Genomic DNA, 24992 nt, shown 5'->3' with positions numbered 1-24992 from the left:
GCCCACTCCCGGTGAGGCCACACCCCCAGCACGGAGCTTTTTAGCCCTTGGCAGGCGCCGTAGTCAGCCTCCAACTGGCTCAGCCTCGCTCTGAGCCCGGGCGGCGAGTGAGCTGCGCCCACTGCCCGTGTGGGGGCGGTCCTGGCACTTCCCACGCAACACCCCCAGCCTCTGCAGTAGAACCCCCGAGCAGGCCCGGGTTGCCCCGTGTCTCCGCCCCGCTGCAGCGGCCTGCGTTACTGCCTTGGTGCTGCGGCTGCAGAAGCTGCGGCAGCCCAGGCAGCCTTTGCGCCCTGCGCACCGGACGATCGGGGGACAGCGTCGCCGCGTCCTATCCGCACTCCCTTCCGCATCCCCGCCCTTCGCTCGCGCCTCCTCCGGGGCTGAGAGTGGTACGCGGCTCACTGCGGCAGCGCCGGGTCCGGGACTGCCCGTGGGAGGCACACCCACCTCTCCCGGCCGCACCCCTGCGCAGCAGCATGTCCGCGCTCGAGTGGTACGCCCACAAGTCTCTGGGCGATGGCATCTTCTGGATTCAAGAACGCTTCTACGAGTCAGGCAACCGAGCCAACATCTGGCTAGTGCGCGGCTCGGAGCAGGACGTAGTGATCGACACAGGCCTGGGGCTGCGCAGCCTCCCGGAGTACCTCTACTCCTCCGGCCTCTTGCAGGACTGCGGGGCTAAGGAGGATGCTGGGCGCCGACCGCTGCTGGCCGTGGCCACCCACGTGCATTTCGATCACTCCGGCGGTCTCTACCAGTTCGACCAGGTGGCTGTGCACCGCGCCGAAGCCGAGGCCCTCGCTCGCGGGGACAACTTTGAGACCGTGACCTGGCTCTCTGACAGCGAGGTGGTGCGGGCCCCCAGCCCTGGCTGGAGGGCCAGGCAGTTCCGAGTGCAAGCAGTGCAACCCACCCTCATTCTGCAGGATGGTAATGGGCCCCCGCGGGCGCGCGCTGTCGCCGAGGGAGGGATTTGGGGAGCGTGTGCAGCATGTTGCAGACCTCCGTGGGCACCTTGGCACTGTTGGGGTATAGTGCGGGAACAGTGTCACCCTTTGCTGCGTGAAAGCGCTCTGCAACTGTGTAGCAGTCTCTCTAAAAGCTGGCATCATACCCAGTCAATTCCCTATGTCCGCTACAGTAGTAACACCGCAGAGACTTGTGACTGGGGATTTTCCTTTCCAAAAACACTGGTCGAACCTTTCCAGCTTTTGTAGCGGGTAGGCTTTTAAGGAATGGCACCTTGTGAAGGGTGTTACGCTCCGTGCTTTGAGAACTGAAGCTTCATTGGCGTGCTCATCAAGGACTGACTGCGGTCCCACCTGTAGGCTTAAAAAGCTAGAGAGCTGTGGTTATTTCCTCCATCCTTACCCTTCAGGTGGGGTTGTTTCCGAATTATTGCCCCCCAGGAAGAAAGAAAGGCTTGACAGTGAGCATGAACGTAGAAAAGTAGAATTATGACAAATATCTGGTCTGCATGAGAGCAAGGCCTAGGGAAGATCAATAAGGGAGTCGTTTGCGGTGGATCAAGCTTGTGTGCTAATGCAGGCTTCATTCTCTAGTGCTGTGAAATTGATAGGCCGGAGCAAAACAGAGTGGGCCCGAACCCCTTCTCTGCACGTAGGAACTGCGTAATTGGACTAATTAGTGACAACAGCAGTACGGGCTATATTAATTTCTTATTTTCTTTTTAGAATTTATTTTTATCCACATAACATGTGTGAAGTGACCCCAGAGACCCCCCTGATTAAATGTCTCACCTAGCATCCACTGAGCAGAATCATGATCAAAGCTGGGTCCTGAACCAAGACATAACACAGAAAAGCAAACAATACACATAAATCCAATGCATGAGATACATTATGATAATCGTGAGTAGATGATGGACGTCACTCTGTCGGTGCTAATCATTTTACTCGCCGACACACTCCTCAGGAATAAAAACAAACCCAGTTGCATTCTAATGGTGCTTACTAAGAACTAAACATTATTAAATAATAAAATATTTTACAGAAATGCATTTATCCCGCTGGATATAATATCTAATACTAAAAAGCATGAAATTCTATTCCCTTACACCCAACTAACAGGTCCCTTCATTAAAATTTTAAGTCTAAAGATTTCTTTTTTAAAAACTACATTGGAGGGACTTCACTGTAGTAATAAGAGCTGCGGGCCTGCTTTTCGCCCCGCCCGGCTCCCGCACAGCTAGCTTTACACCAGAAATAACAACACACAAACTGTATTCATTTAAACACTGCTTGGCCCTTTAGCTCTAGCCCTTACTGGCTAATTCTGATATCCCGATCAACCCATCTCTAATAATCTGTGGGCACCGGTCTTACCAGGAAGATTCTAGCCTATGTCCATCCTGGGTTGGAGCTTCATGGCGTGTGTCTGCCAGGGAGCAGGGCATGGCGTCTCTCTCAGGCGGCTGCTCCCGAGAGCAGAGCTGTGGAGTCTGACCTCACTTCCTCTTCCTCCCAGTGTTCTGTTCTGTTTACTCCTCCTACCTATGTTCTAACCAATAAAATGGGCCAAGGCAGTTCCTTTATTAGCCAATGACCTTCCTCCATCAGAAGTCTACTTAGACAGTTTGAGATTTAAAATATACATGTACTTTAGATAATTTTTTTTTTTTTTTGGTTTTTTGAGACAGGGCTTCTCTGTAGCTTTGGAGCCTGTCCTGGAACTAGCTCTTGTAGACCAGGCTGGTCTCGAACTCACAGAGATCTGCCTGCCTTTGCCTTCCAAGTGCTGGGATAAAAGGCATGCAGCACCACCTCCCGGCTTAGATAAATTTTATTACCATATTTCTTCTTAAAAATTGATGGTTTCTTTGGTACGATTTCCAAGTACTTGATGGATAGTCAAAGTGAATTCCGGCACCCAGCATAAAAAATATTTCCTTTAACCAAGTGTGGCAGCGCATAACCCCAGCACTTGAGAAACAAGGCAGAACAGCCTGTTCTACATAGTGAATTCAAAAAGAACGGTCAGTGGCGCTAGCCTGTAATCTCAGCACTGAGGAGGCTGGGACAGGAGGTCAGGAGTTCAAATCCACCAAAACTTAAAAAATACCCTCTTTTTAACACAGAGAAACTGTGTCTTGAAAAACCAAAAAGAAAAAAAAATCCACTAATATTAAAATATATTAAATTATTTAAAAGAAAAATGTTTTGTTTACTTTTTATTATTGTGAGCAGTAGGAAATTGAGGGTAAAAGAGAGGTGGGGAACCAGTGAGATGGCTTGGTGGGTAAAGACCCTTTCTGCCAGGCTGCCGACCTGAGTTTGATCCCTGGATCCCACATGGAAGAAGGAGAGAACCTGCTCCAGCAGCTGACGACCACATACACAGCTTGACACATAAGCCCCCCTCACACACACAGGTGCACGTGCGTGCATGCGCACAGACACACACACACACGTTTGCAGTTTTCTCTCTAAGACTGTTGAGGAGCGACTGGCTGAACATCCTGCCTGCGACAAACGAGACTGGTCTCACCCTGGGACTGGAACTGCGGTGGTCTCCCAAATCCAGTTGTTCGTAAGTGCTGACGTTTTTGGAGCTGGAAAAGCACTGTGAACTACTGGTGTGTGGTGCTTTGAGCCTTGTTTCAGGGCAGCAGGACGGCGTTGTGGAAAGTTGCTTCTCGTTAGACATGGATGCCTTGCCCTCTCAAGTAGCATCTGATCTCTCATCTCAGGAATATCAATTTCCTGTCTTCTGAAGGATGTGGGCTGCTGACCGGGTATTAACACAGTCCAGATGTCTGGAAGGAGATGTAAGATAATTATATTAAAAATTCATATATATTTGCACATACACACATATGCAGCTGTACCAGATCAGCTCTGGTTAGAACACAAGTGCACAAAATCACTTATATTTCATTAAGTGAATTGATGATTTGCTGCCATGGAGAAGCATAAATCTGCTGTGTTTCTAACCTGAAAGCTGCCGTCTAAGTGAAGGTCAGAGAGGAGAGCCATCTCATCCTGTGCATTAGCCTTGACAGAAAGCAATTCCGTGTATTAGCAGAAGAGGAGAGTAGTAGATCTGAGATATCGCCCAGGCCTTTTAAACTAGAACATATCACAGTCTACTTTTCACAATATTCTGGTGATTCAGGTTCAGGTGATTTTTCCCTTTGTCCCCCTTATCCCTATATAAACCGTTTGCTTAAAGATAAATTACCTCAGAGTAGTGATTTCAGGTAGACTTACGTCATTTATATAAATTAAAAACAAAAGCAGCATCTACCAGAAACAGGGTGAACATACCTGTAATTTGTTTCCCTCTGGGGACCTCCTGGAACTGTGGGTGTCTCTGTGACCACCAAAGCCATCAGAATCTCCATCTGGGAGAGATAAGACAGTTAGTTCTGTTTAACGTAACTCAGTAACTGACATTGATTCAAACTTCAGAGGTCTGAAGTAGTTTATTTTAGGCATATTTAAGCACAACATAGTTTGGTAAGCTTCCAGGTGATAATTCAGTTCCATGTGCACAACAAAGCTTAAGAAATGACCACATCAAAACTCTTGTAAAGTAAAGTGACATTTTCCTTAAAGGTAGGCTCTATGGGTTAACTGAGTAAACAGGTTCCAGAGAAACAAGCTCGTGATAAGGGTCTGGGGAGGAGAGTGTTGTAGATTGACTGAAACTAGCAAGATAAAGATGGGGGTTGCGGGGGATTCAGTGTGGCCTGACCCCACAGCTAACACAAAGGTCACCAGATTATTAACCGCAGCCATTCCGGCCTTCTGGGTGGCAAACAGGTTATACATCCCTCTCAATGAAGGGACAACTGTTTAACGTTTCTGCGAGGACCTCCATGCCTCCTCCATGGAACTAGCAGTACCATCAAGAGACTGTGACTTGAAGTAAGAGCCACATTGGCCAAGGGTGGGAATTAGGTGTGACTGAGGGAACAGTTGTGTCTCAAGAGCCAGTTTAGTTCACATCAGTCCTGGGACCTTCGTAGGGATGACGGGAACACTAACACGGGTGAAATAGGTTATGAGCCTTTAAGAGGTTCTTAAAACATAGAGCCCTTCTAAAAGGAATGCCTTCCTCCATTTGGTTAGTTTATTCTTCAGGGATAGGAAATAAATTGGTTTCTTAAATGGGGAGTACCCAGTACAGTTGAGCTCAGGGATTCAACATGGAGACAGGGAACGAGCGGGTGAGAGCACTCAGTGTACGTTTTTTCCTCAGTCAAAGGAGTGACAGCTGAGCCTCCTATTCCCCCATTAAAGAACTAGAATCTGGAACATCTGGCTCCTTCAAAGACGGAAGGTGCCAGTTTGGAGACTATCTGCCATCCCTGGCCTGATCGCTCTACTGTCAAGCCTGCTTCCTGAGGCCCTAGCTGAGATTTTTGCTGGAGATCAGCTATGCTGATTAGAAACTGGATTTTGACCCTGTTTTGCTAATCCCAGTTGATGGTAAATCCTGCTGGTATTGGTGTGTGGTACTTTAAGCCATTGAAAGTGTGAAAAGAAAGCTGGACCAAATACTGTGAGGGTGATAGGAAAGAAGCTTCTCACTAAGAGATGAGTGCCTCAAGCAGAAGAAGTAGAGCACAGAAGCAATCCAGAGACATGCCGAAGAATCTGTAGTCTAAACTGTACATTCAGACAGAGAAACCGCACAGGGTTCCCAGGTCAGGGATAAAACATCCAAGGCAAGCACATAGTAAAAAAATTAGAACATGGACATCAAAGAAGGCCCAACAGGTTTCTAGAAGTGTACACAAGGGCCAAATAATGGAATCAGCCAGTTTACAGCAGATATTTTGCTCTTGAGTAGTAATCATTCCTGTCTTAGAACTTTGCATCCATCCCACTATCAGTGAAGTGCTCACAAAAGCATTTCCTACATCCTGTTACTTAGGAAACACACAGGGATATGCCCCTTACAAGGAAGAGATGAAGCCAACAGAGAGGAAGGCACTGAAAACAATAGCATAAATCTAATGGAAAGGAAGTCAAAGCCTGAGGATACTGGCGTGGATGAAGAGTGGATGCACTGATGATCACTTACGGGCACAGACGGACCACAGTTCTTTTGGATGGCTGTGTGCTGAGAAGATGAGAAATGCGTGTGTGCCACAGTAGAGAATAAAAAGCTGAAGATGTAGAAATCAACCGGTAGTATAAATTTTAAATCAATAGAAATATATGCATGAAATTACTGGAATATATCAAATTGGTAATTTGAAAAAGGCAGTACAGTTATTAGTTGAGACAACTATATTTTGTAGCACTAACTTAGAAGAAGGAGCTGAAGTTCCGTCAAGTGGTCACCTTGGAGAGGTACACTGGCAGTGGAGAATATGGCAGGGAAATGGCTCTTACATTTTAAAGTCCTAAACCTCTTATTTAACATATAGGTATATATTTTTTTTGTATTAAAACCTGCAATTAGGAAAGAGTTGGGGGATGCTAAAATGGGAAAGGACATTGAGACATCAAGAGATGGGGAAAGAGGGTGGAAGGAGAGCAGAGAGGGGTTTCCCAGGTGACTGGTTCTCATAGAGGTTTCCATGAAACACCGTACCTGAGACTTTCGTCATGTGTGAAGCCTTCCTAAACCACGAGGCAGAGCAGATGATGCTTGGCACCAAGGCCTTAGCCATGGTTGGTGTCTGCTCTGCCCAGTGGTTGTCTTCCTCTTGTTAAGACGTTTTGGAGATGGCCTAGATCTTACTAGAGTAGACTCCATTCTTTCATTGGTTCTTCTGAGCATAAGACTTCCCTCCCATTGCTCCCTTCTGTACAGTCGTTAAGTGGTTTACATTTCAATTCAACTTGCATTGGCTAGTTTTATGTCACCTTGACACAAGCTAGAGTCATCATAGGTGGGGGGACCTCAAGTGAGAAGGCTCCAAGGCCCTCTTCTGGTGTGCAGGCATACATGCAGGCAGAATACTATATAGGTAATAAATAAATCTTTTAAAAAAATATTCTGTAAGGCAACAACTGTTATTATTCCTAGTTTGGAAGTGTACACACTGGTTAGAAAACCTGTCCAAGTTGGAGCTAGGGAAGCAGTTATAAGGGATCTAATGTCTTTGCCCTAATTTTTCCCATTTCTTTTTAATTTCTGTAAATTAATTGTATGATTAAAATACACAGAAATTGGTTTCATTGCAGCACTGAGGACTTTGCTCTTATTTGACGCCCATCACCCACAAACACACAGCGCCCACAATCACACACATACAGACTCTGCCCTCCCCGTCTCCACAAATCATGTTGAAATTGTCATTGAGATTGTAGTGAATCTGCATTAAACATATAGCAGCCACGAACCACATGTGACTGTCATAATACAAATTGAAACAAAAGAACAGATTAAAATTTTGGTTTTAATTGCACCTCATTTCAAGTAGTTCTGGGATTCAGCACCCCCCCCCCCCCCCCCTTGGCTGTTTTCTCCACTGCAGAAGGCTGTGTTAATGTAACAGTGGGTGTTCGGTTTACCTGGTTTCTTTCTTATGCCCCTCCCCCACAAGCTGGCCTCATGCATGCTAGGCAAATTCTCCTACCACTGAGCTACATCCCAGCTCCCTCTTGTTTGTGCCTTTTTTGTTTTGTTTTCATTTTTGTATTTTGAGACAAGATCTCACTAACTTTTGCTGGCTGGCCTTAAACTAGGAAACTAGGCCAGCTTGGCAGTTGTGACATTCCTACCTCAGCCCTCTCCCTGGTGGCTGCAGTCAAGCCCTACCACTGGGCCTGCCCGTGAGCATCTTTCTCTTCCCTGATGTTCTTTTGAATTTTTTAAAACAAGTTTTTGATAATTCTTTTTTTTTTCTTTCGAGACAGGGTTTCTCTGTGTTGCTTTGGAGCCTGTCCTGGAACTAGCTCTTGTAGACCAGGCTGGTCTCGAACTCACAGAGATCCGCCTGCCTCTGCCTCCCGAGTACTGGGATTAAAGGCATGCGCCACTACTGCCCGGCTGATCATTCTTTATAGGATATAAAAATACAGTCTTTTTCTTTCTTTCTTTCTTTCTTTCTTTCTTTCTTTTGGTGTGTGTGTGGGGGGGGGTCACCTGATACCTTATAGCAGTATTTCTTGACTCCTTTGGGGTTTGAACGACCCTCTCACAGGGGTCGCATATCAGATATTTACATTACAGTTCATAACAGTACCAAAATTACAACTATGAAGTAGCAATGAAATGATTTTATGGTTGGGGTCAGCACAAGATGAGGAGCTGTACTGAAGGGTCGCAGTACTGGGAAGCCTGAGTGAGAACCCCTGCCTTCTATTATCCCTCACCTTCTCTTTCTCACAGTTCCCTGGCTTTTCCTTCAGGCACAGTGTAGGAGGCAGTAGGATCTTGTGCTCACAGATAGCATCAGGGGAACCAGTGCTGCTAAACACACAGGGATGCTGCTTCAAAGAAAGGTGTAGAACCTGCTTTCTGCCCAGCGGGGAAGGGATGTTGCCTGGTGACCTTTACACTATCTGTGTCGCAAAGACCCCAGCAGTCCTCCTCAGACCTTTATCTGGAGCTTTTTGTCTGTGTCAGTGGCCCTGTCCTCAGACCCTTGTCTTGATCCTGTTTCTTTAGTTAATCTATACAACCTGTCTTTGTGGAAAATGTCACTTGTACTTTACAGAGAGTTTTGACGTAGTCATGTCTTAAACTTTATTGTGTACATGGGGATTGAGTTCATTAAAACCAGAAAAAAAAAATCCAAATTGTGCTATGCTTAAATATGCCCAAAAGCCTAAACTAAACTACTTGGACTCTCAAAGTTTGAACCAGAACTGTCTACTGAGTTGTACTGAACCCACCTACCTTCTTGTTTTGTTTTGTCTCTCGTTTTTCAAGACAGTGTGTCACACTGGGTAGTTTTGGAGCCTGTCCTGGAACTCGCTTTGTAGACCAGGCATGCCTCTAATTCATAGGCCTACTTCTGCCTCCTGAGTGCTGGAATTGAGGCGTGTGCCACCACTGCCTGGCTCCACCTACCTTCTTATCTCTGGCTGCTGTTTCTCTGCTGGCTGTGCTGGTCACAGAAACCCCACAGCATACGATTTCTCTGTATTAGATCGTTCCACCTGTTAACAAAGATGGAATCTCTTCTCTGGTAATACTTGTGACTTTACTTCTACTTTCTTAATTAGTGCCCTAGCAGGGTCTTGGGTGTCAAGCTCCTGCCTTAGAAGGAAAGCTTTTAGTCATTATTATTGAGAGAAATACTGCCTGTAGGTGTTCCAAGTTACCTATTATCAAGCTAGATGCCTCCCCTCCTGTGTCTGCTTTGCTGGAAGTTTGCTGAGAGTTTCATAAACTTTTTTGATGTGTTTTGAGATAATTTCATGCTTCCTCTTCCACCTCCTCCATACCACCATTACCTCCTCCTCCTTGTTTTTAGGGACAATCTCAACGTAGCCCAAAATAGCTTAAATTTCTTGCTTAAATTTCTGTTGAGTGTCTCCTTCGTTATTGGTTCTCACTGTTAATCCTGTGCCACATGCCCTGTCAAGACTTGCTCCCACAGTTTACTGTCTCTTCCACTTTGCTAACTGTTCCCCCTGTTGTGCAAATGCTATTGAGTTTCATGTAGTTTTATTTGTCAATTTGTACAGTTATTTCCTGAGCTAATGGAAGCCGTTTGAGAAGGTTCTTGCCTCTCTCTGCCTGTCTGTGTGTTTTGCCTCAGCAGTTTTACAGTTTCAGGTCTCCTATCAGTGACCCATCCTTGACTTTGAATGATTTTTGTACAGAGTCAAAGGCAGGACTCCATTTCTCATTGTTGGGAGTGCTGTGTTGGGGAATGGCCATTCTCTCCAAGTGTAGTGTGACCGTTAGCTGCCATGGAGCAGAGATTGCTATGACCCTCCCTGGACTCTTACTCATGTCTCTGCAGGGAAATAAGCGAAACAATACAATCATAGCTAGTTCTGTGGTGACCGTGAGGGGAGCACTCGTCTCTCTGCAAGCAGGAAGAGAGTCACCAGACCCCTAACCTAGGATTCTACCATCACACAGTAGTCCTCCTGCTTAATATTGCTTTGGTTAGTCAAAGGCTTTTGTGCTTCAATATAAATTTTAGAATTGGTTTTGTAGTTCTTTTGTGATTCCATTTTGTATTTTGATGGTGTTTGCATTAAATCTCTAGGTCATTCTTGGTAACACAGCCATCATCGTGACTCTTGCAGTTTAAGCTTGGGGAGTTCTAGTGGGTGTTATTATCCTGACAGAATCTAGACTCACCTTGGAGGTGGGCCTCTGGGCCTGTGGAGCATTATTTTGATTACATTACATTCATTGATGTGGGAGGGTCTGTCTTAATAGTGGGCAGGACCATTCCTTGGCTGAGGAATGCGGAGCTGTATAAGATGAAGAAAGAGCTGGTTAGCAGCAACAGCATTCATTCATCTCTCTGTAGCATTTTTTCTCTCCTGCTAGCCAGCTCCCAAAAAACAACACAGAGACTTATTATTGATTATAAAAGCTCAGCCTTAGCTTAGGCTTGTCCCACTAACTCTTATAAATTAAGTTAATCCATTTATTTTAATCTACGTTCTGTCACATGGCTCATTACCTCACCTCTGTATTTCCTGTTCGGCTTCCTCCACATCTCCTGTGTCTCCTTCTTCCTAGTTTCCTCTCAGTCCCTGGAAGTCCGGCCTAGCCTCTTCCCTGTTATTGACAGTTCAGCTTTTGTTACGCCAGTCGCAGCGATACCTTTTTACACTGTACAAGTATCCCACAGCATCTCTCTGCTTCTTGATTATGGGTGCAGTGTGCCCAGCTGCTCTGAGCTCCAGCTTCCTCTCAGTCCCTCCTGTGATAGGCTGTGCTTTGAACACTGAACCACAATGACCTTTTTTAAAGTTGCTTTTGTCAGGGTATTTTGCTAACACATCAGAAAAAGGAACTCACATATGACTTTTTTTCTGTTTTCTAAGTGTTTTACTTTTTAAATTATATGTTTTTTCTGATTTCTTTTTTCATAAGCATGTTATGTGATCTTTCTCATCAGTTTTGTATCCTGCTGCTTTGTTGAAAGTATTTGTTTCATATTTAATCATATTTAATAATTCTTTGATGACTCAATATTGAGTGGACATCCTTGTCTGATTTTAGTGGAATTGCTTTGAGTTTCTCTCCATTTAATTTGATGTTGGCTGTTGGTTTGCTGTATATTGCCTTTATTATGTTTAGGAATGTTCCTTGTATCCCAGATCTCTCCAAGACCTTTATCATGAAGAGGTGTTGGATTTTGTCGAAGGCTTTTTTCAGCATCTAATGAGATGATTGTGTGCTTTTTTTTTCCTATCAGTTTGTTTGTATGGTGGGTTACATTGACAAAATTTCGTATGTTGAACCATCCCTGCATCTGTGAGACAAAGCCAACTTGATCATGGTGGATGATGTTTCTGATGTGTTCTTGGATTCAGTTTGCCAGTATTTCATTGAGTAATTGTGCCTCAATGTTCATGAGGGAGATTGGTCTGTAATTCTTCTTCTTCTTTTTTTTTTTTGTTATGTCTTTATATGGTTTGGGTATCAGGGTAACCGTAGCCTCATAAAAAGAGTTTGACAATATTCCTTCTGTTTCTATTGTGTGGAATAATTTGAGGAGTATTGGTATTAGCTCTTCTTTGAAATTCTGGTAGAATTCTGTGCTGAAACAGTCTGGTTCTGGGCTTTTTTTGGTTGAGAGGCTTTTGATGGCTGTTTCTATTTCTTTATGGGTTATAGATCTTTTTGATTTGTTTATCTGGTCTTGATTTAATTTTGGCAAGTGATATTTATCCAGAAAGTTGTCCATTTCCTTTAAGTTTTCCAATTTTTGGAGTACAGATTTTTGTAGTATGACCTAATGATTCTCTGGATTTCCTCTGTATCTGTTGTTATGTCCCCCTTTTCATTTCTGATTTTGTTTATTTGGATATTCTCTCTATGCCTTTTGGTTAGTTTGGGTAAAGGTTTGTCAATCTTGTTGATTTTCTCAAAGAACCAACTCCTTGTCTCTTTGATTCTTTGTACTGTTTCCTTTTTTTCTGTTTTATTGATTTTAGCCCTCAATTTGATTATTTCCCGCTGGCTATTCCTTCTGGATGAGTTTGCTTCTTTTTGTTCTAAATCTTTCAGCTTTTCTGTTAATTTGATAGTGTGAGATTTTTCCAGCTTCTGTATGAAGGCGTTTAGTGCTGTGAACTTTCCTCTTACCACTGTTTTCATTATGTCCCATAAGTTTGGGTATGTTGTGTGGTCATTTTCATTGAATTTTAGAAGTCTTTAATTCCTTCCTTCCTTCCTTCCTTTTTTCCTTTCTTTCCCCAAGGGTGATATGGTTGAGCATTGTTCAATTTCCATGTGTTTGTGGGCTTTCTGAGGTTAGTGTTGCTGTTGAATTCTAATTTTAAGCTGTGGTGCATCAGATAAGATACATGGCACTATTTTATTTTTTTTGTATCTGTTGAGGTTTGCTTTGTTACCGATTATGGGGTCAATATTTGAGAAGGTTCCATGTGGTGCTGAGAAGAAGGTATATTCTTTTGTGTTTGGGTGATATGTTCTATAGATGTCTGTTAAGTCCATTTGAATCATAACATCTGTTAATTCCTTTATATCTCTGTTAAGTTTCTGTTTGTTGACCTGTCCAGTGGTGAGAGTGGGATGCTGAAGTCTCCCACTATTCGTGTGGGGATTTAATGTGTGACTTAAGCTTTAGTAATTTTTTTTTTATAAATGTGAGTGTCCTTGTATTCAGGGAATAGATGTTCAAAATTGAGATTTCATCTTTATGGATTTTTCCTGTGATGCTTATGAAATGTCTTTCTTTCTTTTGATTAATTTTAGTGTTAAGTCTATTTTGTTAAATATTAGGATATAACTACAGCAGCTTGTTTCTTAGGTCCATTTGATTGGAAATTCCCCCCCCCCCCCCAGCTCTTTACCATGAGGCCATGTCTGTCTTTGAGGGTGAGGTGTGTTTCTTGAATGCAACAGAAGGATGGATTCTGTTTTCATATCCAGTCTGTTAGCCTATGTCTTTTTATAGGTGAGTTGAGTTCATTTATATTAAGGGATGTTAATGACCAGTGATTACTAGTTCCTGTTATTTTTGTTTTTGTTGTTGGTTGTGGCATTGTGTGTGTATGTGTTTCCCTTCTTTGGGATTTGCTGCTGTGAGATCATCTGTTGCCTTTTTTTTTTTTTGGGTACAGCTAACTTCCTTGGTGTAACACCCAATTCTGTGTTACCCCCTCGGTACAGTTTGCGCACCACTGTACCATACGTGAGTCGGGCAAGGACTTGGAGATTGAAAGAACACACAAAGAAAAAGGAGTTCAGCCGAATGCTGTTTATTCAACCTTAGGGAAATCCTTAGTACTTAGCTGCTGCACAAGGATTTCCGCCCAGGCAGGTGGGAAATTACCATACCAAAGATGAAGTCAACGATGCCCTACAGCTAATCACCAGGCCGGGCAGAGGGGAAGCACAGGAACAAACAGAATGCTTTAGTTAGCTGACCAGAAACTGTCCTCAAGATGCACCCCAGGAACAAGGGTAGACCTGGGCCCTACACCTTGGGTTGGAGTTTTCCATCTAATACTTTCTACAGCTCCTACAGGGCTGGATTTGTGGATAGATATTGTTTAAATCTGGTTTTGTCACAGAATATCTTGTTTTCTCCATCTATGGTGATTGAAAGTTTTGCTGAGTCTGGGATAGCATCTGTGGTCTCTTAGTGTCTGCATAACACCTGTCTAGGACCTTCTGGCTTTCATGGTTTCAACTGAGAAGTCAGGTGTAATTCTGATAAGTCTACCTTTATATGTTACTTGGCCTTTTTCCTTTGCAACGCTTAATATTCTTTCTTCACTCTATATGTTTATTGTTTTGATTATTACATGGTGTGGGGACTTTTCTTTTTAGGCTCAGTCTGTTTGGTGTTCTGTAAGTTTGTTGTGCTTTCATAGGCATGTCCTTCTTTAGGTTGGGAAACTGACTTTCCATGATTTTGTTGAATATATTTTCTGTGCTTTTGAGTTGGAGTTCTCCTATCCCTTTTATTCTTAGCTTTGGTCTTTTCATGGGATCCTAGATTTCCTGAATATTTTGTGTTAAGCTTTTGTTGGATTTAACATTTTCCTTGATGGAGAAATCTATTTTTCCTATGGTGTCTTCAACACCTGAGATTCTTCCATGTCTTACATTCTGTTGATTATGCTTACACCTGTTTGTTTACCCAGATTTTCCATTTCCAGACTTCCCTCAGTTTGTGTTTTCTTTATTGCCTCTGTTTCAATTTTCAAGTCTTCAACTGTTTCCTTCATGTGTTAGATTGTGGTTTTCTTGACTCTCTTTAAGAGATTTGTTGATTTTTTTTTCCTTTTTTTTTTCTTCCACTTCTTTAAGGGAATTTTTCATTTCCTCTCTAAGGGCCTCGATCATCTTCATAAAGTCATTTGTTTTTAAGGTCATTTTCTTCATCTGTGTTGGGATGTTCAGGTCTTGCTGTTGTTGAGCCACTAGTTCCTGGTGGTGCTGTAGTGCTCTTTTGTGTTGAGTGTATTCTTACCCTGTTGTCTACTCATCTCTTCCTCTAGTGAGTACAGGCAAAGCCTGTGTTTCAGGGATCTTTCTTCTATTGGTGCAGTTGGTGGCTGTGGCTCCATTGATCACTCCTTCAGGAGCTGTCAGTACAGGTGGTGCAAGGTTCAGGTGGTCACTTCTTCTGGTGCAGGTGGGGCCAGGGCTCTGGTGATTGCTGATGTGGTGGGGTATCTCTTACAGAGGATGGCACTGGATGGTGGCTGGGACACAGGTGCTCTTTCCCAGAGAAACTTCTTTTTTTTTAATATTAATTTTTTAAATGAATGAATCCCAAGGGCACATGTTTTTATTTATTTATTTATGATACATAGTGTTATGTCTGCATGTGTGCTTACTCAGCAGAAGAGGGGACAAGACCTCATTACAGATGATTTTTTGAGTCATTTTGTGATTGCTGGGAATTGAACTCAGGACCTCTGGAAGAGCATCCAGAAGCCAGTGCTCTTAACCTCTGAGCCATCTTTCCAGCCCCCAGAGAAACTTCTTAATATTGTTTCTGGAAGCCGCTGCTGTTGGTGCTTCTGGGCTTCTTACTCCTTCTCTCTCTGGCCCTTCTGGCCTTACTAGGGTCAGCACCATGCTACCTCTCTCTCTGAGGCTTCCTAATATTCCCTCTTTCATCTGTAATTTTAAGGATTTAGGTCTTGTCTTTCTCTGTACTAATTTGGAAAGCAGTTAATTGATCTTGTTTATTTTGTTTTCAAAGAGCCAGTCCTTTTTTTTTTAATGGATTCGTTCTATTCTTTGGGTTTCTGTTTCATTAAATTTCTGCTCCAATCCTTTCTTTCCTTGTCATTACTGCTCTTGGGCTTGGCTTGCTCTTGTTCTTTAAGACCTGGATGTACACTGTTAAATGCTTGAGATCGCGCCTCTTCAGTGTAATCACTCCCATGTATTTGCTCTTTCCTCCTAGAACTTCCTTTGCTGTTAGCTTTAATTTTTGTTTGATTCTAAGATTTCACTTTTTATTTTTTTATTTTATGTGTATGGGTGTCTTATCCACATATGTATCTGTGTAACCATATAGGGCCAGGAAAGGTCTTAGATATGCCCGGGGACTAGAGTTACATATGGTTATGAGCTTCCATGTGTGTGCTGGGAGTAGAACATGGGTCTTCGGGAAGAGCAGCTAGTGCTCTTAACTGCTGAGCCATTTCTCTGCCTCAATTTAGAATTAACCCCACTGGTCATTCAAAAGCATGCTGTCCAGTCCACCCTCTGTTGGCATAGTCTCTGTCATTTCTGTTCTTACTGGTTTCTAGCTTTATTCAATTATAATTTGATAAGATGCACAAATTACTTCTTTTTTTATAATTTGTAGACACACACATTATGCCTAAAATATGATTTATGCCAGAGAGGGTTTTATGGGCTGCTCAGAAGAATGTATGCAGAAAAGAAAATAAAATTCTATAGTTGTTCATTTGACATTTAGTGTAGATGCTGACGCTCCTTTAGTGGCTTTTAGTGTTGGTAACCTCTCTAAAGATAAGTGCTATATGAAGTTAACCCTTCCCTTTATTAGGACCCACTGTCCTTTTATGTCTGTTAGTGTTTGTTGTATAAATTCAGAGCCCCAATATATGATGCATATTTAGCCAAAACAATTCCATCTTCTCGATTAATTGTTCCCATCATTGATATGTACTGAACTGCTTTATCTCTTTGGATTAATTTTGGCTTGAGGGCTGTCTTACCCAAGAGTGGCTAGGCCAGCTTCTTTGCTGGGCACTTGCTACTCATCCTTTTCCTCTCGTCTGTGTGTTTGCCAGTGAGGTTTGTTTCTTTTAGACAATGTATAGTTCAATCATGCTATTTAAATCCAAACAGCTAGTATAGTCCTTTAAATTCTAGAGCTAAAACATTTAGGGTTACTATATAGAGTTTTCTAATTTCTGTCTAGGGTTACTATATAGAGTTTACTAATTCCTGTCATTTAATTGGTTGTTTTCTGGTTGATTTTGTTGTTGTTTGTTATTTTTTTCCTCCCCATATCAGTTAAGGTTTGAGGGCTGAGTAATTTGGTTACTATTGATCCATTGCCTGTTTTGTTTTCCTGCATCTGTTACTGTCATTAATGTATTATTTCCTGTGTTGTGGTAATTAATCCTGTATTTCTTCTCTGTGATTTGAATTTGGATATATTCTCTAATGCTGACTGGGTGGTAATGAATGTCTTTACCTTGTAAAGATCTTGAAACATCTTTATCTGTTGATCTTAAAAGATAGCCTGGAATATAGCTTGCTTAGACATTATTTACCTTCAGACTTGAAATACATCATTCACATTTTCATGACTTCATTCTTTTGAGAGGTCTGATGTTATTCTGTGTTTGCTTTTGAATGTCAGTTGATATCTTCTCTTATAGCGCTAATATTGTTTCTTGTTCTGTGGTTTTCGCATCTTGACCATAATAGGCTGCAGAGGGTTCTTCTTTAGTCATGGCTGCTTAGGATGCTAAATGTCCATTGTGCTTGGATATTCATGTATTTGAGGATTTTATGCTCTTAATCTCTGAGCAGATTTTCTTTTTTTCTTTTTTTTTTTGGTTTTAATGATTTGCATGTTTTTATTTTGTGTTTAGTGTAATGATAAAAATAAAAATTCTGCCAGATCCCTGGTGGTTGCAGCAGCACAAACACTGCAGGTTTTTAGGCGGTGGCACACAGTGGGCCATGTGGTGGCAGGCAAGGGTCAGTGGTTCCAAGAGCATCCAGTCCCATGCAGTTCTCCGAGTGGCTACAGCAGGCCACCAGGAGAGACAGACAGATAGGCACATTACAAGACCACACCAGACCATACCGCACATCTCCCAAGTTGGCTGGTCCCGGGCAGGGAACCACGCAGTGGGCAGGCAAGAGACAGATGGATAGGCACACCATGCAGAGTAAGGTTGGATTCCCTTCCTTTTCTGTCTCCCTCTCGAAAGGCACCTTCTGTCTCTCCCCATTTCTCCCCTTCCCACTTCTGTCTCTCTCTGTCTCTCTCTCTGAATCTCTCCCTGCCTCTCTGCTCTTTTCACCTTCTCCCTCCCTCCTCCATAACCTGATAAATAAATATCCAACCTTACTCTGAGCAGATTTTCTATGCCTTTAATGTATATCTTAGTTCCTCCTTCTGCCTAACTGAGTCTTAGGTTTGGTGTCTTGATCATAGCCCATGAAATTACAAAGTTTTAGAAGCCAAATAGCAAGACCACAATACCAGCAAAGCAGAAAACAATGTATAGGAGCTGCAGTTTGATGAGTTTTGAGTGTTGGCCCCAGCCAGGTACAAGGAGAAGTGAACTGAGTCCACTGCCCTGTCACTCCTTTTGTTATTTTGATGCACTTCCTCCTTCTCTGGGAGGAAGAGAGTGGGTTTTCCTCCTCCTGAGTGTTCACCTTTGTCTGGTTGTGTGACCTTAGCTTCTAACAAGCTGTCTTAACTGGTAATTTCAGCTCCCCTCTTCCTGCCTTTAGACCTTCCCTTCCCTTCTTTCACCCTTCATTTTGGCAATGTGTCTTTTTTTTTCAATTTTTGTTTTGATTTCCCTAGATAAGGTTATATTAATTTGTTGCATTTTTCAAAAATCAGTTTGTCCCTGATTTTTCTCTAATGATGTTTGTTTGCTATTTTATTTTTTATAAAAGCAAGATTTATTTTTTGCATTTTATGTGTATGAATGTTTCCTGCATTTCTACATGTGTACTACATGCCTAGTGCTGAAGAGGCCTGTCAGCGCCCTTGGAACCAAAGTTACAGCCGCCACTGGGAACTCTCCCAGGTCCTCTGCAAGAGCAGCACTTCTCTTAATTGGTCTGCATTGAGTATATTCTTCAGTCTGCCTGCAGACCTTCGTCTTTTGAGACAGAATCTTTTCCTGAACTGGATGCTCACAAATTGGCTAGATTGGCTGGTTGGAAAACTCCAGGAACCTTCCTGCCTCCACTCATCCTGTGCTGTTACCAATGCCTGTAACCATACCCAGCTATCACATGGGTGCTGAGGACCCAACCTCCGCTCCTCATAATTTTGTGGCAGGCATTGTGACTAATTCAACTCCCCCGCCAGCTATTGCTTCTTTCTTAGTACACATTTGCGTTTGATTTGCCTTTATCTTCTTATGATAGCATCTTTAGAACTGAGCTCAATACTTAATAATTTATAAAGTAGGCATTTAAAGCAATTTAAAAAACTACTCTACCAGTTTCCACAAATTTGGGTATGTTCTGATTCCATCCAACTTACTTCAACCCAGGATACTTAATTCTTTCTGGTTTCATAAGCTGTGTAGAAGTGTGGTGGTTATATCTGTGGATATTCCCATATTCATTTTTGCTATCTTCTTAATTTATTACTATCTTTGATTATTTAAGATGCACTATAAATTTTCATTATTTCTAGTTAGGTTATTTCTTCTGTACTCTGATCAATTAGTTAAGTCTTAACTCTCTCTTGTTTTTGAATTATTCGGAGAGGGACTTTTAATTCTGTTGAAGTTAAAGATAAAGTTACTTGTTGATCTAAGTTGGTCTTTTTGAGATAGGTTTTCACTTTGTAGCTCAGGATGGCTTGGAAATCATTGTTTGCCAAGCTAACCTTGAGTTACGGCAGAACTCCTGCCTCATTTTCTCAAGTGCTGAGATTTTAGGTTGGACATATCACTTCTGGCTGAATTTTTAGTTTTCCTATCATGTACTTTTAGTATTGGTTTTAGGTCAATATACATATATAATTTTTTCTTTTAGTGTATTGACCTAATATAGCCTCAAAATCTATTTCTTCACTTTGGTTATATTTCCTAGACAAAAATTTTGTCTTGCATTAAGATAGCCATGTTAGCTGCGCAGTATATACCTTTAATTCCAGAATTTGGGAGGCAGATGCAAGTGGATCTGTAAGTTCAAGTCCAGCCTGGTCTACAAAGCAAGTTCCAGTACTGGCTTTGTAGCTACTGAGAGACCCTGTCTTGGGAAAGAAAAAAAAAAAGACATTCTAATTCTGATATAATTAATGTTTATGTGGCATATATTTTTTTATGATCCATTGACTTTATAAGATCCTTTCTTGGCAACTTTGTACATCTTACTTTTAATCCACCTCTGATCACAGTTAGAGGGTTTTCCATTCATACGTAATGATACAGTTGGCTTTATGTTTGTTCTTTTCATGGTTGTATGTTATTTATGTTTAGTCTTTCATTTATTTATTGTTTTTCTTAATTTTATACCATTTAATTCCTTTGTTAACGTTTTAGTTCATTGTCTTCTGATGTTTTATTTGCACTAGAGATCACAGTAAGAATCTTTATAAGTAGATAATGATTTAAAATGGGTTAGTGCTTGATTTAATCCAACTTAAACTACAGTTTTCCTTCCCCTGTATGCCTCCATTTCCCCATCTGTCAGTCATTGTGAGGAATCAAAGAGTATACCCAATTTGGATGGTAGCAGGGAAGCCTGAAGAAGTTTAACTGGAGTGACAGAAGGTTGGGGGTGGGGGGTTCCTGGGTGACAAACGAGGATGAACTTTCATTGTTCACAGAAATAGCATTACACAGAGCATCTCCATGTGCACTTTTCCCTCAAGCCCCAGACCCCACAGGACAACATGAGAGGCAAAGTATGGTACATTTCACTCAAATCACATCCCCAGACTGTGCCTCCAGGGTAGTGCTGCCACACCCGTGCTGGAGTAGAAGGTTCATGGTCCAGTGAGTTTGGAAAACTCTACAGCTGTGTTTATCGATATCTGCAATATTGTTGGCATGCTAATAGGTCTTTGAAACTTACACAAAAGAAATGTGATTAATTTTCTTTAAAGCAAGAAACCTTAAAAATATTTGACCACAGGATAATCATTTTTAAAATTTTGTTTTAATAACTCGTAGAGGTAGCATCTGACATTAGTTACTTGGGCAATAGCTAATCTGTTAAATACTGGTCTATAAAACAACAGAAGTGAAATAAAGACCATTTATATAAGAGTTTGTTTTATCTTTTTAAATTATGTGTAGGTGTCTACATGTGGTATGTTCATGCGAGCGCAGGTGCTCATGGGGATCTCATTGTAACTGGAACTGACTGGCATGGTTGCTGATGCTCATGGAGGTCGGAGGTGGGGATCTCATTGTAGCTAGAACTGACTGGCATGGTTGCTGAGAACTGAACCTGAGTCACCCGGAAGGAAGAGCAGCAAGTGTTCTTAACCTCTGAGCTGTTGCTCCAGCCCCAAGGCTACCTATTTTAAATTAGCATTAAGAAGCACAGTATCAGGGCCGGAGAGTGGCCCACTCAGTAAAGGGCTTGCCATGCAAGCATGGAGACCTATGTTTGATTCCTAACACCTGTGGAATAAACCTGACGTAATGTAAGAGGCAGAAACAACGGGATCTCTGGAGTGCACTGCCTGCTAGTCTTGTCCAATTAATGAGCTCCAGGTTCAGTCTCAAAAATAAGAGTGAAATAAATATACAATAAAGATATATCTACCTCTGGCCTCCACACACATTTGCAGGCATGAACACGGACACATCCATGTACCACCACACATGTGCACACACCACACACACACGCACACACACACACACACAAGCTGTGTGTGCATGCAGAAACAGTCTTTGTGGAAGGAAAGTAAGGCCAATGTCATCAATTTCCTTGAAACCTATTTAATGTTCTTCTTTTTTTTTTTCAATGATTCAAGTCAACTATCGTGTGATATATTTATTGGTAACTTCTATTTCTCATTGTAGGGGATGTAATCAACCTTGGTGACAGACAGCTCACGGTTATGCACATGCCAGGCCACTCCAGAGGCAGTATTTGCTTACACGACAAAGACCGGAAGGTTCTCTTCAGTGGCGACGTGGTGTATGACGGATCTCTGATTGACTGGCTCCCGTACAGCAGGATAAGTGACTATGTTGGAACTTGTGAACGTCTCATAGAGTTAGTGGACTCAGGTCTGGTGGAGAAGGTGCTTCCTGGGCACTTCAACACCTTTGGTGCTGAAAGGCTTTTCCGTTTAGCTTCTAACTATATTTCAAAAGCTGGGATATGCCACAAAGTGTCTACTTTTGCCATGAGGTCGCTTGCAAGTTTAGCCCTCCGCGTAACAAATTCTAGGACCTCACCTTAGTATCTGTACTGATTTATTTTGTTTGCGCTGTGTAAATTAAGCCAGTTCCCTTGTGTTGTTTAAAATGGTTACTAGTGAGCATTTCAAGAAGTGCTTTTATATAACCATGTTGTATATTAGAGAAAAAGAGGATTAAAAATGAGGAAACAAAAATAAAGAAAAGCAGTCTTCGTTTTGTATCCTTTTCTTTTTTCCAAGGAAAAAGCCGCTTACATGAGCTTGTGATTGGCCAGTGCTGCTGTTTCAGAGTGTTTGCTCTGGGAATGCTGGGGAGTGATGTGGGCCGCAAGGATGTACTCCCTCACGGCAGCACCAGGGGCAGCACCAGGCTTGCCCTTGCTCCTCCTCAGTGCACTTCCCAGGTGCCTAGAGGAATCAAATGCAGTTCTATGCTTGCACTTCATGTTTGGTTTTATTTCCGTATTTTATTTAAAGATAAAGTTTCTTGAGTTCAAAAATAAAGTAGAACTCAATATAAATTAGCATTTAGAATGACAACTAAAACATCCCATGTTCGTGATCCTGAGTTTTATGCCTCCTTGTTTAATTTTTCCTTTTCTTTGTATAAGACATAATATGCTCTATAATTTAACTTATGAACGGTACAATGAATTTTTGTTGTAATGCAAAGCTTTAAATATGAATTGCAGAGTGCTTCAGTAAAATACTACTGTTTGTTGTTATTGTGTAAGTACTATTTCCCGTCATGAAAGTGGAATTCAATGTATGTAACCTAACTTCAGATTGTCAGGTTTCTGAAAGGACACTGTCAGGCAAATTTGAAAATATACACATTGAGAATAATTTTTTATTATATCCTATTTTAGTATTAATATCTATTATAAACAAAATTTTTCTGGCTAAATAGCAGGTTCAGTATTGTGTCATGTTTTACAGTACCAAAATAATTCCTGATATCTATGACATCTTAATGTAAACCGTTCTTTTGATTGATGTAACATGTTTACGTACCACAGAAGAATTCTTAAATTAGTTGCAGTGTATGTATTCTGTATTGACGAGAGCAAATGGCCTTCTTATCCTGATTCACAACACCTGTTCCTGCTCAGTATTCTTTGTCATGAATGAAAACAAGTCTATGTTCATATGTCATAGAAAACATGAAGCCACTATTCAGCAACACTACGTAAAATGTTTGGGTTTGGTGCTTTTAATAATAACCTATCAAAAAGCCTTTTGGAGTATTTCATAAAAGTTTTTAAAACAGTTTCCCACTACATTTTTTATTATTAACATTTTATTGTTGATATTCTAGACCAAATGGATCGACTTTTGGAAATCAGATCATTTAATATTAGGAAAAAACAGCAGTACTTGTTTCTGCCAGGTTATTCAACTTTTTTATCCTGCACACACCCAGGTTCTTTAGTTGTTTTATTCTTTCAGTAGGCACACATACACAAGTGTGAGTACACACACGCACAGAGACATAGTTACACACACATGCAGACATACAGACAGATACAATCACACACATACATATACAGCACTGTGCAGACGAACACACAGTCACACACATACATACAGTCATACACGGTCACACACATACACACACAGCACTGTCCTAAACAATGCTAGGAGGTTTGAAAGTGAAAAAACAAGACACACATTATAGCTGGATGTTAAGGGCCACAAAACCCAAAAACTAATATAGGCATGTTGAAGTTAATATAAATTATGTTTCAGTATAAAGGATATAGGGAAGGATGTGAAGTAGGATAAGGGGAGACCCTTGAAAAGGGGATTTTTGAAACAGAGTTGGAGGGAGGCTGGGAAAGATTTGAACCTTGGGTTTCAAGAATTGCTGGGTGGACTAGCCTAGTCCTTGTGAGCATATAAATTTAATTTTCTGAAATCTCATTCCTTATAAGTACCATATATTTATCATAAAAAGGATGGATTTGTGATTGTATATGTGATTGCATATGCATATATTCCTAAAGGCAGATGAACTGAGCTGTCACATGCCACCATGAAAACCTTGGATTAGAGTCAGAAAGGAGGCCATGATTGGCTCAGATATGGAGTATCATGAGTACTCTGTCCTGGTCCTTCAAGATAGTGGGTCTGTTTCAACTGATGACACAGTACTGAGAGTAGAGGTTGGTTCAGGGCAGCTACAATCACTTAATAAGCCTTAAATAGAGCCATTATTTTTGTATCAGCAGCACAAAATAAAGCCAAAAGTCCTTAATCATTGACTGTTTTATCATAATTTAGTTATTTATTTAAAATCAGGATAGAGTAGGCGTTAAGTTTTATTAGGAAAAATTTATTCCTGATGTTTCCCTATTTGTTAAGTGCAATTCTCAGTATAAGCTGACATTTTTGTTGATTTCCCCAATCTTTCAGTTTTCCAGTTATATTGCAGTGTAAGATGGTGATATTTCAGTATTGCTTACCATGTAAAACTTAATGGAAGTAAATTCATACTCATTTAGTATTCATGATGAATTTTAAATTTGTATCCTAGTTCCAGCATCGAGACATAGTTGACCATGTCATACAACATGGACTAGGAATGAAGCTAGTAACTTAACACAGGTTTGTCTGCTACCAAACTGTACCCTCTCTTAAACATGCACAATCCATAGAATTGGCCACATATATTTTTACTTTCCAACACGTCACATATATGAAGAATAAATCAAGTAATATCAAATTCTAATAGCATTTTTAGAAAATAAAAAATATATTTTCACCCTGACAGTGACCCTTGATTTATGATTTTTGGAAATAGGATATTGTAAATGTAACTCAAAGTTGTCAAAATGTTAGACATTTCAAAATAATTTTTCTTATTTATATTGCTAATAATGAACTCGTGGACTTTTACTTTTTTATTTAATTACCATCTCCTTTGAACTGAAATGTTAAAACAAATTGAAACCTTGTGTGCTATGCCGATGTAGTTGAATAAATGCTTATGTGTTTGTTCTTATATGGATAGTAATATGAATGTGACATGCACAAACTATCCTATAATTTTCCAATAAGTGTATGTGAACCTTGGTGTGGTAACTATTAAAGTGGCCATTTATTTCAGTGTACAAGTGGTGCTTTTTATATACCATTAACAAATTTCTTCTTAATATCTTAGAGAAAAGATGCTATGTGAAATTTTTGGTGAACCTTACACATTTAATATAAGGTGATGTATCTTCAAATGGATTATCTTTCTTCATATTTTGATGTCTTTTAGTTCATTTTATTGCATAAATTGCTCTGGTTAAATCTACTAGTC

At 41.3% G+C, this 24992-nt stretch overlaps 1 protein-coding gene across 1 annotated transcript; it reads left to right on the top strand.

Moving 5' to 3' along the window:
* Nucleotides 1-198: 198 nt before the first annotated feature.
* Nucleotides 199-24784, top strand: Mblac2 (metallo-beta-lactamase domain containing 2). The gene is made up of 2 exons (XM_041663626.1): nucleotides 199-933; nucleotides 21342-24784. Exons 1-2 carry the CDS (start codon nucleotides 480-482, stop codon nucleotides 21725-21727), a joined length of 840 nt encoding a protein of 279 aa, XP_041519560.1. The 5' UTR covers nucleotides 199-479; the 3' UTR covers nucleotides 21728-24784.
* Nucleotides 24785-24992: the final 208 nt, after the last annotated feature.

The sequence above is a fragment of the Microtus oregoni genome, unplaced genomic scaffold (genome assembly GCF_018167655.1).
Source record: "Microtus oregoni isolate MIOR12 unplaced genomic scaffold, Mior012 000014F_ref0000157, whole genome shotgun sequence".
Taxonomy (NCBI): Eukaryota; Metazoa; Chordata; class Mammalia; order Rodentia; family Cricetidae; genus Microtus; species Microtus oregoni.
The sequence above is the reverse complement of the archived record's forward strand: the minus strand, read 5'-3'. Positions and strand labels throughout refer to the sequence as shown.

What these genes read in the sequence shown, in the direction of transcription:
- Mblac2 (XM_041663626.1), top strand. Translation starts at nt 480, where the DNA reads ATGTCCGCGCTCGAGTGGTACGCCCACAAGTCTCTGGGCGATGGCATC. An exon ending in CACCCTCATTCTGCAGGATG is followed by an intron (nt 934 to 21,341) that starts GTAATGGGCCCC and finishes TTCTCATTGTAG; the next exon opens with GGGATGTAATCAACCTTGGT.